Raw genomic sequence first — 13,880 nt, 5'->3', positions numbered from 1 at the left:
CCTTCACTCTTTCCTCAGGAACAAGTCCCATTGAAGTTAATGGGTGTTTTGCTAGAGTGAGGTGTGTGGGATTTGGCCCATTGTGTCTTGTTCAGATATACCATGAATTTTCAGCATTCACATTCACTCTGTGTGAATCTTAGAATTTAAGCCATGATTATTTTGAAAAACTCTGTTAGTTGCTTTTTGTTTATAGTCCATATCATACCAACAAGAATGTGAAGACCTATAAAGCAGAAATACTGCTGTATTGGCCACTGGCTAACAGTTACTGGGACATGTCCATTACTTTTAAAATCTTACTTTATATTTTGTATAATATTCTGTAATCAGGTGAGATGTTTCTTCATGTACATCCAGCTGAGATGTTTAAATAGGTCACTCATTAAACTAAGAAGTGCAAGCTAAGGAACTTCCCCATTGCCTAGGATACAATGCCCAACGTACTGGGCCAAATACATTACCAGCCCAGTGAATTAATGGAGTTAGGTATGGATGAATTTGGCTCTCCACATTTAAATAAAACAATAATGTAATAAAACAAATGAAATTGTATTATTTGCATGTTTCTATCTAGATTAAATATTACCAGTTTTCAGAACACAGGTTTCTATTTATTTTCTTCAGTCTATCTACAGAAGATTTAAGAGTGGCAAGGACTGACCACAACAATTATAATAATAAAAATATCAAACTACATAATATTTAAGGGTTTTACTAAGAGTGTTGCCTAGGGACAGTTTTTATAATTCTTTGTCCTCCATAGTGTCTTTGTAGCTGCCCTGTGTTCTCTGTCTCTTCCTCTCTATAGGTGCCTGAGTTTTTCTCTTCTTTATTTCTTCTCACCTGCAGTGGCATTCTCTTCTAGGCTGAAATGGAGTATAAGGACCCCCCTGCAATGGATTTTTTCTGTAGCCACATCAGTTTGCCCCATCAGATTTTCATTTGTCTTTGATTCTTCCATCCTTCAAGAAACAATATTGTTCTGTGAGCCAAATTAAAAGAGGCCAGGTTTAAAAGATTTTTTTCTTTTAAACCTCTTTAGATTCAGTAAGGAGTTGTTGAGGAAAAGAGGGAAGAACAAATATGAAGGGGAGAGTACTGTACTGTAAACCATAAAACATATATTTTTATCTTGCATTTCTAAGGGAAGTTGAACCTACATGCAATCACACTTAAATTGTTTTTTTAGAGATAAACGTGTGGCGCTGGTGAAGTTTTGCCCAAAGAGTTTCTCAAGTTTGGGGTGGGAGGACAGATGGTATGGAGAACAATAAAAGGGGATGCTTCCTTTTTTTGTCCGTTTAGACATAAGGGAATGAGTAGCATATTTAACTATTTCTGTGTACATGTTTACACAAAGTATTTCATGTTATTATATTCTTGTAGCATTTTTTCATCTTCCTGCAGCTATGGACCTATTCCAGAATGAGTCACCAACCTTTTAGACAGTTTTTCTAGGGATTGGCTAATTACATATAAATCTGAACCTTTTTAGATTTTGCAGCTGCCTTTAATCTGATAAAAGTAGTTGTCTATAGGGAATTGCACAACTAATACATTTTACCTGTTAACTTTTGCCTCCTACTAGACTTTAATGTATCCAGTTGAGGATACATGCATTTGTACTTAATCTTTTCATAAGGACATGCTTATTTCTTATTTGATGGAAATAAAGTAAAAGCAATGACCGTTGATGGTGATTACCATTCATCCTGCTTATAAATGATTAAGATATGTTAAAAATTCAAATGTAATGAATTCTTTTGTATTTCTCCTTGGTTTAGGGACATGAATTAAACTTTTCTGTCTTTCATTTAGCTTCATCACAGATTCCCAGAATCACCCAGGTTTTTATGACTATTCCCCCATTGTGGCTGTGTGCCTCACAGTTCCAATCACTGTTACTTGTCCTCTACTAGTTGTAACTGGTTACTTTGAACCATAGTGAAATTAGGAGACTAAATGTAAACTCATCTTTGACATTGGTCAAATGATCATTAGTCAAATGGCAGTGAAAGGAGCTCCACCCTATTTTATTTTCACTAATAATGTCAGCAAACCTCTAACCTGCTGCTGAAATTTGAAAAACAAGGGAAATGTGAGTGTAAAGGTAGAAAATGGACACAGTCACTTTGTGCATTCAACAGCAACAGCAGATATGGACTAAACTATTGCTATTCTGCATGATCAGAGCTAGATTTCAAATTAGATGGATTTTATCCATAATAGGATTTAGGAATTGTACTTTTTATTTGAATATATAATATGGAGTATCAGTTCTGATTCTTAGTTTCAGACTTGGTAGCAGCAGTAACATTTTAATCTGTATTAAATTGAGGCTAAAGCTAAATCTATAAAACGAAATGAGAGTCAAACACACTAAAAATAAGAAAATAAAAATGAGAAATCCTGGTAAAGTAGTCCAGAACAAAACAAACAATTCAGGGAAAAGCCTTTAGATAGTCACAACAGCAGCAATAAAGCCAGAGCCTGACAACTGGGACAACCACATTTTCTTGTTGGACAATCAAATATGAAGTCTTACCTGCTTACAGAAAAGTGATCAAGAAGGAAAAAAATTACCAATACAGATCAATTCCATCATATCACATAATTTGGAACAATTAGCCATCACTGATCAAGAGAGACACATAGCTAGAATAATAAAGTGTAGGTCAGGAATTAGTTTCATTGATAGGGATGTTTGGGGATGGTGTACTATATAATATGATTCAGTTATTGACAAGTCTTCCCTTTCATAAGCAACAAAGAATTTGCCCAGTGTTTGTAAGAATTTGTACGTGTTCGCAGGAGACGACTTTATCAGAACTGGCCTGGTTGAAAATTATTTTTTATTAATTCTTGATTATAACATGGAAAGTTATGCCATGCATATGACAGCAATAAACTTAGTAAGCAAGAGACTTTTAGGGCTGGTCCACACTAACCCCCCAGTTCGAACTAAGATACACAACTTCAGCTACGTGAATAACGTAGCTGAAGTCAAAGTACCTTAGTTCGAACTACAAAGTACTTACCGCGGGTCCATATGCGGCAGGCAGGCTCCCCTGTCGACTCCGCGTACTCCTCTCGCGGAGCAGGAGTACCAGCGTCGATGGCGAGCACTTCCGGGATCGATTTATCGCGTCTAGACAAGATGCGATAAATCGATCCCAGAAGATCGATTGCTTACCGCCGAACCCGGAGGTAAGTATAGACGTACCCTAAGTCTGCTAATAACAGTACTTGAATATTCTGCATTAATTATTATGTAAAGTATCTTTGTTGCTCTTTATTGTAATTTGGATGGATATGTCCTGACATTTTATTAAGCAAAAGAAATATGTTTTTCTTGCAGTGCTGGAGCTGGAAGAACAGGTACATTCATAGCACTCAGCAATGTCCTGGAACGAGTAAAGGCTGAAGGGCTCTTAGATGTATTTCAAGCTGTGAAGAGCTTAAGAATGCAAAGGCCACATATGGTGCAAACACTGGTATGATATTTAACAATAAGAATCTTTGTCTAATGATGTAAGTTTTCTAAATGTTCTGGTGGGAAGAGAACAAAGGCTCACTTTACTAGCTGCAATAAATATAATATTATGGGACTACTTTTAACAACTATATACTTAGGTTGAAAGAGGTGTTTCATTATAAACGTCTATTTTATTTTGTAATAGGCTTTCTAAAAATTAATTTTGGGGTAAAAGTTGCTGTGTGTGTTTGTTAGCCAACTGCTGATTTTTATTTGTTTGTGGGGAGGGGGATTATGAAAGATTTTTTGAAAATCCATGTGGACATTCTTGAGTTGTGATCATGAAAAAACACTTATATTCTTTTTTCAATAAAATGTTGATAATTTTATCTAAAAAATGGCTTAAACACATCAAACTGACTTGCAGTTAGTTCTCACAGAGGAGAAGTGCCTTTGGAACATTAGAAGAATTTAGGTTATATTTATTTAACAAAGTTATGAATATCTGAAGATAGTTTTTCAACAAACATCAAGCACAGATTCCTGGAGAGCTACAAACTTTAATAAAAAATAGCAATACATTGCATTTCTAGCACTTTCCATTCAACAGTCTCAAAGTGCCTTACAAACAGTAATCTCAAAACTAGGGCTGTCAGCAATTAAAAAAATTAATCTCGATCAATTGTGCGATTAAAAAAAATTAATCGTGATTAAACAATAATAGAATACCATTTATTTAAATATTTGTGGATGTTTTCTACATTTTTAAATATATTGATTTCAATTACAACACAGAATACAAAGTGTACAAATTATATTTACTTTTTATTACAAATATTTGCAGTGTATAAAACAAAAGAAATAGTATATTTCAATGCACCTAATACAAGTACACCTCTATCCCGATATAACGCGACCCGATATAACATGAATTCGGATATAACACAGTAAAGTAATGGTCCGGGGGCGTGGGGCTGCGCACTCCTGCGGATCAAAGCAAGTTCGATATAACGCAGTTTCACCTATAACGTGGTAAGATTTTTTGGTTCCCGAGGACAGCGTTATATCGGGGTAGAGGTGTACTGTAATGCAATCTCTTTATAATGAAAGTTGAACTTACAAATGTAGAATTATGTACAAAAAATAACTGCTTTCAAAAATAAATAACGTAAAACTTTAGAACCCAGAAGTCCACTCAGTCCTACTTCTTGTTCAGCCAATCGCTCAAACAATCAAGTTTGGTTACAATTTGCAGGAGATAATGCTGCCCACATCTTGTTTACAATGTCACCTGAAAGTGAGAATAGGCGTTCACATGGCACTGTTGTAGCCGTCATCGCAAGATATTTATGTGCCAGATGTGCTAAAGATTCATATGTCCCTTCATTCTTCAACCACCATTCAAGAAGACATGCGTCCATGCTGATGACAGGTTCTGATCAATAACAATCCAAAGCAGAGCAGACCGACTCATGTTCATTTTCATCATGTGAGTCAGATGCCACCAGCAGAAGGTTGATTTTCTTTTTTGGTGGTTCGGGTTCTGTAGTTTCCGGGTTGGAATGTTGCTTTTTTAAGACTTCTGAAAGCATGCTTCACACCTCGTCACTCTCAGATTTTGAAAGGCACTTCAGATTCTTAAACCTTGGGTTGAATGTTGTATCTATCCATAGAAATCTCACATTGGTACCTTCTTTGCGTTTTGTCAAAATTGCTGTGAACGTGTTCTTAAAACGAATATGTGCTGGGTCATCATCTGAGACTGCTGTAACATGAAATATATGGCAGAATGCAGGTAAAACGGAACAGGAGGCATAAAATTCTCCCCCAAGGAGTTCAGTCACAAATTTAATTAACCCATTTGTTTTTTTAACAAGCATCATCAGAATGGAAGCATGTCATCTGGAATGGTGGCTGAAGCATGAAGGGGCATATAAATGTTTAGCATATCTGGCACATAAATACTTTGCAACGCTGGCTGCAAAAGTGCCATGTGAATGCCTGTTCTCAGTTTCAGGTGACACTGTAAATAAGAAGTGGTCAGCAGTATCTCCTGTAAATGTAAACAAACTTGTTTCTCTTAGCAATTGGCTGAAAAAGAAGTAGGACTGAGTGGACTTGTAGGCTCTAAAGTTTTACATTGTTTTGTTTTTGAGTGAAGTTATGTAACAAAAAATTGTAAGTTACACTTTCACAATAAAGAGATTGCACTACAGTACATGTATGAGGCAAATTGAAAAATACTATTTGTTTTATCATTTTTACAGTGCAAATATTTGTACTAAAATAATATAAAGTGAGCACTATACACTTTGTATTCTGTGTTGTAATAGAAATCAATATATTTGAAAATGTAGAAAAATATCCAAAAATACTTAATAAATTTCAATTGGTATTCTATTATTTAACAGTGTGATTAATCCTGATTATTTTTTTTAATCGTAGTTAATTTTTTTGAGTTAATCGCGCAAGTTAACTGCAATTAATCGACAGCCCTACTCAAAACACTTCTCTGAGGTAGATTTTTTTCCTCTTCATTTTACAGGTAGGGAAACTGAGGTACAGAAAGATTAAGTGACTTGTCCAAGAGCACAAAGGGACTCTGTGACAGACCCAGGAATAGAACCTATATCTTCAGGGGTCCTAGAGGCCTATGATTTAAGCACTGTTATGGTTGCGGAGCAAACCTTCAAAACGTGCCCTGAGTGTAACAAATGCAGAGATGTCTACCTGAGTCCAAAATAGTAGCTCTAAGCTGTGAATTCTCCCATTCATTTAAATGGGAGTGGACTCAGATGCCAGTGTTGATACTTTACTACTGTCAACATTAACTACCTCGTGTTGTAGGATCAAAGACAAAGTATCATATTATGAAGATTCACACCAGTGTTTCCAAAAGCATGGAATGTGCCTCCCTTGGAGGGACGAAGAACTAGCCAGGGGATAGTGGAAGATATATAAATTTAAGATGGATAGGTCTTTAGTGACAAATGGCAGCATTTCCAGGCAGGACTGGTTTCATTTTTCTGGAGTGGGACTCAGCTTTCAAAAGTTTGGGAAACACTGTATTGTGGATCTATGGCCTTGGAAGAAGGTGAGGTCAGTGTTATCACTGGGGAGAGCAAGGAGAAAATATATAGTGTTGCTGTATGCTATTAAATAACTGTTACCCAGAAGTGACTGCATTTCATTTTGTTTGCCAGAAGCTGGGAATGGGCGACGGGATGGATCAATTGATGATTACCTGTTCTGTTCATTCCCTCTGGGGCACCTGGCATTGGCCACTGTCGGAAGACAGGATACTGGGCTAGATGGACCTTTGGTCTGACCCAGTATGGCTCGTTTATGTATGATTGGCAGGTGTGCATTTCATTTGTAACTGGGGTGGGTTTCTGTGTGTGTGTGTGTAAGTAAAAATGAGAGAGAATATTCTTATTTTTAGTTCTTTGGGGCAGGAATTCTACAGGGCCACACTTGGCCTCTATGTGCTACTAAAATATAATTGTTTAATAATCATAATATCTATGCATAGAGAGTATCAGAGGGGTAGTCGTGTTAGTCTGGATCTGTAAAAAGCAACAGAGAGTCCTGTGGCACCTTTAAGACTAACAGAAGTGAATGCCCACTTGGTCGGATGCATTCACCCTGAAAGCTTATGCTCCAATACATCTGTTAGGCTTAAAGGTGCCACAGGACTCTCTGTTGCTTTATGCATAGAGCGTTTGTAAGGTGCTTTGAGGTTGTTTGAAAGGCACTGTGAACCCGGTTCTGGAAGATGTTGATCACCCCAAAACTCATATTGACATCAATGGAAATTCAGGATGCTTTGCACCTCCCAAAACGTACTTTGTACTTAGCAGGATTGGGCTCAGTAGTTTGCAAGTTCTTTCATATTATAGATGTCTACTAAGTTTTGAGAGAGAGCCTCTTGTGGACCTCCTCTATTTCAACCTCCCAGTTCCATCATCCTCCCTGAAGCTACTATCAGGCTCAGTTACATACAAATAGCATCAGTTAATAAAGACCATGAAACTTGCAAGTTAATAAAATTGAGCATAAAAAACTTTTGTGCAAAGAGCAGAAATACAAAAATTAGCATCAACGGGTAAATTATTTGTTTTGTCATAAACTTGCTGTTGTCCAATTTAGAATATGTTGCACTTTATGATTAAGTTGTAATAATCAGATTTAGGTAAATCCATAATGTATAATCAAAGTAAATCTGAATTTCTTTTTTATTTTTTAGGAACAGTATGAATTCTGCTACAAAGTGGTACAAGATTTCATTGATATATATTCTGATTATGCTAATTTCAAATAAAACTTCCTGCCTTATTTTTTAATTTAATAGCCTGTATAAATATTTGTAAATCATGTTAATTTATACCATATTTTCCATTATGATAATTCCTACTGTAAATGATATTGTCTGTTTTGCTTTAAAAGTCACTTTTGCTGTATAAAATTATAAATTACTCAAATATAAATATCTTTTAAAAGCTAATTATAATAAATGTTCATATACAAAATATCACTATATATGTTGTTGAATGTTATATACATTTTTAACCAAATCTTGGTTTCATTTCTCTCTTTGCATTTTCCAATATATTAAAATATTTATCAATATTAATTTTATTTCCCAAGTTTAGCAGCCCCTACATTTTACAAAGCTGTTTTTTATTTTATATTAAATAATGAATCAAAGTGAATATGTTGAAAGCTAAATTATTATTTTGGCTCTGACCCTTCTCTCACTGAAGTCAATAACACACAATTGATTTCATGAGTAGTAATGTTTATTAGGAGCCAGATTCTGATACCCTTACTCATCTTCAATAGCACCTTAATCTCCAAATAGTCCCATTGAAGGCAATGAGACTGTTCCTGAAGTAAGGTGCTACTCAGTGTGAGTAAGGGTGTCAGAATCTGGCCCTCAGAGTGTAATAACATATGCTCCAACTACAGCTTAAAAATAAACGTTAACGGCCATGATTTTTAAAGTCAGTATATTGTACAGCTTTATTTCAAGATAAGCTGTCAGTTAGAAATAATTCAGTGTAAATACAGAGTTTAATAAATTATTTGATTTAAATGTAGTCTTGAAAGTTCATTTTACTTTGCTTTTTTATTAAATATAATGTATTTTTAAATGCTCCTTACTGAAATACAGGTTTGTAATTTATGAGTGAGTTTCACTGTTTTGAAGATCTTTTGCATGTCAGAAGATTAAATTCTGCTGAGAATATTTTTGCTGCACCTGAGCTTCTGTCAACTATTGCAAGAGGCTTTATTCCTGTTGCCACAAACAGACACAGAGCTTGATATAATGTGTATAATAAAGAGCGAGAGAGACTGAGACTCTCTGCTTGACTAGAATATAAAAGCAACTTCTTAAATTTTTTGGAAAAGCATTTTAATATTGAAATCCCACTGGTATCAACAGTAAAGACTGTTGATAGGAAAAAATTCTTTTAAAATGTATATTCTTAAAATAATGTCTCCATAGTTAAAAAGCAGATCTTTCTCTAATAAAAAAGGGGATATCTATGTGTTTGCATGTGTATATATAATGAAATATTTCATAGAACTAAACAGGATTTGGGGGACAGAAAGTACAAAAGACATGGCATCTGAATGTTGAATATTTTAAAACTATCTTTCTCATCCTTTAAAAAGCTTATATAAATTAATGAGCACAAATAAATATGAAAATATTTAATTTAATGTATATTAATATCTAATATGCAATAGTTCTCTCATTTAATTGATTTTTGAATGCAAACATAAAAGCCTTATTTAAAAATAAGCAAACCTAAACTGATGTTTTCATTCAAGTTCTTGCACTCTTTATCCCATGTTCATTTATAATATCTGGAAATAAATACAAATTAATTATTCTTTTAATAATGCAAAGAGTAGCAAAGGTGTTCACACCTCTCCTTTTATTACACAGTGAATTGAAAATGGTTCAGGTTAAAAGTCTTTAAGCACAGTTCTGAACACTGCCATTTACTGCTTATTGTCTTCCCAGTACTGCACTGCTGTATATTTATTTGTACAATAATTATGCACTTAACAACTAAAACAATTTGTTGCAAGACTAAACAGTTTGAGGTTAATGGATTAATTCAAAATGCAAAAATCTTTATTTGACTAAAGAAAAGAATGTTAAATAAGCTTTCAATTCTGGCATGGTGTGAAAATGGAAAAATATATTAAAATAAAAGGCATCAAATACATGCAGGTACAAAAAGCCAATACACTAAGGTGGTCAATATAAATATTTGTAGCATAGGGAGCATGTAAGTAAGATACTAAATTTGATGATGATACACTTAATAATTTCATCCCTCAGTCATTACAGAATTATTCCCAACAATAAATCTCATATGATGGCTCAGTCTAGTTTTAAATACAAACAGGTATGCTTCCACCATTTCCCTTGGGAGTATATTCTACAGTCTAAGTAGATCTCACTGTTGAGATTTTTTTCCCTAATATTCAGCCTACATATTTTGTTTCACATTTTCCCTTTATTCTGTAGTGCTCCTTGGACAGCCCTTAAGATCTGGCTGTGTTCAGATGTTTGGTAGATTTGTCTTGATATTACCCTAACAATTGCCTCCTGGAGTAGAACTCACTTTAGAGAGGGAGACAACCTTGTTAGATAATTTAAATTATCCTGAAGTGAGATCTGCCAACTCAGACCTATATGCCAGCACAGTCGCATTGACTTCCATGTGTTCAGAAGGGTCCACTCTAACCGATCCTTTTGCAGGTTTAGGACTCAGCTCTCTGTCTGATTAATGACTGCAAGACAAGGCAGCAAGTTAGCCTCCTGATGCAGGAAGTATCAGATACTAAAAAAAAACTATGATTAATATTAACCAAAATGCCAAGAAATTCCTGTTGTCTTTAATATAAAGGCATCTAAGATGTAACAGAAGTACCCATAAAAATATTTCAGAAGTGAGAAATATGGCTAAGCAATGACATTTTCTTATTATAATTTAGAAAGCTTTTTTTCCAATTCTTTTTAGTCAAATAAGGTTGTTGTGCTTAATACAACACTCTAATAAATATATAGAAATTTATAAATTTTCTGTATTGCATGTAATTGCATTAAAATGCCAAATAGTGATTAGAAAATGTAAATTCTGGTCCGTATGCGTTATTGGTCACTATGTGACTTACTTTACTGTCTATTTTCATGTGTTACATTAGGCCCCAATTCATTAAAGTATTTAAATATATACTTTAAGTCTATCTCTACTCAGCAGATCACTTAAGCATGTGCTGAGTACCATTGGCTTTTCTGCTGCTGAAACATGCACTTAAGTGCTTTGCTGAATTGGGGCCTTAATAAAGAATGCATACTGTAATTACCAGTGTTTTTAAAAGTATTTTTATGTATCGGTTTTTTAAACTTTTAAAATGAGCCTGACCACCTGTGTTTTCAATGTTTTGAAATGTTTTCATTTCCCTAGTATCATTTTTAAAGTAAAGTTACTGAAACTTTTCTGTGTAACAAATTGTATTTAATTTGTCAAATCTTTATAATGTATGTATGTATTGTACAGTTTCAGCTGTCACTGATATTTTCTTTTATTACATTTATAATTTGATCTTGCTGTGTTTATAACGCCAGTGAATGTTGCTGAATTATTTGTATATGCAAATTGCAAGATCTAATACATTCTGATGCAAGAACAAAGCTTCATTTTTATTTTCAGACTGTTTTTCTTTCTTTAAATCTCGTCATTTAATTCCTGTACTATGTGTTCATTTATATTAAGTATTCTAAAGGAGTTAAAAATCCATTACCTAGATGAATTATTTTCCATTACTTTTAATCTGTAGTTCTTGCAGACTCAGTAATAGTCTGACTGCAGTCAGAACTGAAGCACTATGCATACAAAGTTCAGTAACTCAGTATTGCAATTTAGGGCCCAGTCCTGCAAACCTCTACTACCGTGCATAGTCCCAGTGAAGTCGCTCTGACTGATGTGAATAGTCCCCAAAATAATCTCCATGACTAAAATCCGGGCCTGATTGACTTTTGTCGGTCCGGGATTACACTCAATATTCTTGACTAAAGAATTCTATTCCACTTATAACCATGTTCAGCCAGACCCCAGAATATACCAACTCCCACTCAACAAATGTATCTACAAAGTGGATGGATGCCCACACTTCTCAGCCAATATTACCAGTAGTTAAAAGGAATGAAAAATTTGGTACCTCACAGGAGGAGGAAACTTGGAAACTAATCTGGCACAATTTAAAATCTATTTCCTTATATCCAACCTATTCCTTAACCTGAAAGGATGTTACTTAACATCAGCCAGATTAAGTCAATGAACCTCATAAAATATGAAAAATTATAAATATAAAACCACTTACATGCCAGATACCCTTTGGTCATAATATGTGGACAGCCATCTTCACCCATGTCACAGAAACACTAAACTTCCCCACTACCCTTCTTTAGACCCTACATTTCTGTAAATAATGATAATTTTTATCACTCTTAATAGTAATAAAAACAATTTTCCTTAGGAGGCCTGAGGATCATAAAACCTTCAGTATCTGCTGAAACTAACATTTTCATATATTTTTGCTGAAAGTGAGTACAACCAAATTGTTTAACCTGTTAGTTTCTCCCAGGAGAAAGCCCAACCTTCCAGCCTCCTGCAGACTCTCAAAGCTGTTGCTCAAACACCACAATGGGACTGCAACTGAAAGCACCAAATTTCGCTAATACTTAAGGTTAGTTTTCTGTAGCATCCAGTTATTATGATTACCATCGTGCCTATGATTCCTAGTCAGGGACCAGGACCCCATTCTGCTAGATACTGTACAAACACAAAACAAAAATACACTCCCTGCCCCAAGGAGCTTACAAACTAAGTATAAGACAAGGGACAACAGATGGATACAGACACAAGGAAACAATGAAACAATACAGGTCAGCATGATAGGCTGCTGTCTCAGTACACCAGCAGCCTAGCTGTAGTCAACTTTTTTGTAGACATCACAGAAGGGGAGGATTTTGAAGGAGAATAATGATTTAGTTTTGCAGATGTTGACGGGGAGCTCCTCCAAAGAGGTGGAAATGATTAAGTAAAGAACAGTGACCTGACCTGTATGACTTAGTGCTGGGTAGTTCCCAGATGAGTTGAAGTTGCGGCCTAATAAAATCACATTCCTTCCATCTTGTCTTTCTTCCTGCAGGGCTAGGACAATGTTGGTATTCTGATAAACATTTTAGGGGACTTCAAAAACAAGATTTCTTGTTAAATGCTGCAATTAGGTATTGGTCTAAAATCTGGATCATTCATTATATAAATGTAAGAAAGTAAATAAAGTGCAGGCTGCCTTATCTTGTCACTATTAGGATGATAAAGTGGATAGAACTATAGACTATATGGTGGATAGAAAGCCAGCTAGATCATTGAGCTCAAGGGGTAGTGATCAATGACTCCATGTCTAGTTGGCAGCTGGTATCAAGCGGAGTGCCCCAAGGGTCAGTTTTGTTCAATATCTTCATTAATGATCTAGAGGATGGCATGGATTGCACCCTCAGCAAGTTTGCAGATGACACTAAACTGGGAGGAGTGGTAGATACACTGGAGGGTAGGGATAGGATACAAATTAGAGGATTGGGCCAAAAGAAATCTGATGAGGTTCAACAAGGACAAGTGCAAATGGAAGAATCCCATGCACTACTACAGAGTAGGGACCGAGTGGCTAGGCAGCAGTTCTGCAGAAAAGGACCTAGGGATTACAGTGGACGAGAAGCTGGATATGAGTCAACAGTGTGCCCTTGTTGCCAAGAAGACTAACAAGCATTTTGGGCTGTATAAGTCAGAGCATTGCCAGTAGATTGAGGGATGTCATCATTCCCCTCTATTCAGCCTTGGTGAGGCCTCATCTGGAGTACTGTGACCAGTTTTGGGCCCACACTACAAGAAGGATGTGGAAAAATTGGAAAGAGTCCAGTGGAGGGCAACAAAAATGACTGGTGGGCTGGAGCACATGACTTCTGAGGAGAGGCTGAGAGAACTGGGATTATTTAGTCTGCAGAAGAAAGCAGCTATCAAATCCCCTCTCATTCTTCTCAACTACCTGAAAGGGGGTTTCAAAGAGGATGGATCTAGCCGGCGGCTGGGACCCCAGCTGGCAAGGGACTGGCAGCCAGAACCCCAGACCGGCAGCGGGCTGAGTGTGGCCGGGACCCCAGACCGGCGGCGGGCTGAGGGGGGCCGGGACCCCAGATCAGCAGCAGGCTGAGTGGCTCAGCCCGCTCCCGGTCTGGGGTTCCGTCCACTGGCTCCATCCAGTTAGGGTCCTGGCTGCTGGCCCCGCTCAGCCCGCTGCCGGTCTGGGGTTCTGGCTG

The 13,880-nt window shown here is 36.2% G+C and overlaps 1 protein-coding gene across 7 annotated transcripts in view; it reads left to right on the top strand.

Moving 5' to 3' along the window:
* The window catches only part of PTPRE (protein tyrosine phosphatase receptor type E), a 243,335-nt gene extending 232,140 nt beyond the window's left edge, over positions 1-11,195 (top strand). For all 7 annotated transcript variants that reach the window (XM_042856720.2, XM_008169760.4, XM_042856719.2 and 4 more), the window contains 2 exons: positions 3,362-3,497; positions 7,725-11,195. In XM_042856720.2, the coding sequence (XP_042712654.2) occupies positions 3,362-3,497; positions 7,725-7,799 (211 nt within the window). In that variant the 3' untranslated portion in view covers positions 7,800-11,195. The remainder of the gene's footprint in view (positions 1-3,361; positions 3,498-7,724) is intronic.
* The last annotated feature ends 2,685 nt before the right edge of the window (positions 11,196-13,880 follow it).

Source organism: Chrysemys picta, chromosome 7 (assembly GCF_011386835.1).
Source record: "Chrysemys picta bellii isolate R12L10 chromosome 7, ASM1138683v2, whole genome shotgun sequence".
Classification (NCBI taxonomy): domain Eukaryota; kingdom Metazoa; phylum Chordata; order Testudines; family Emydidae; genus Chrysemys; species Chrysemys picta.
The sequence above is the reverse complement of the archived record's forward strand: the minus strand, read 5'-3'. Positions and strand labels throughout refer to the sequence as shown.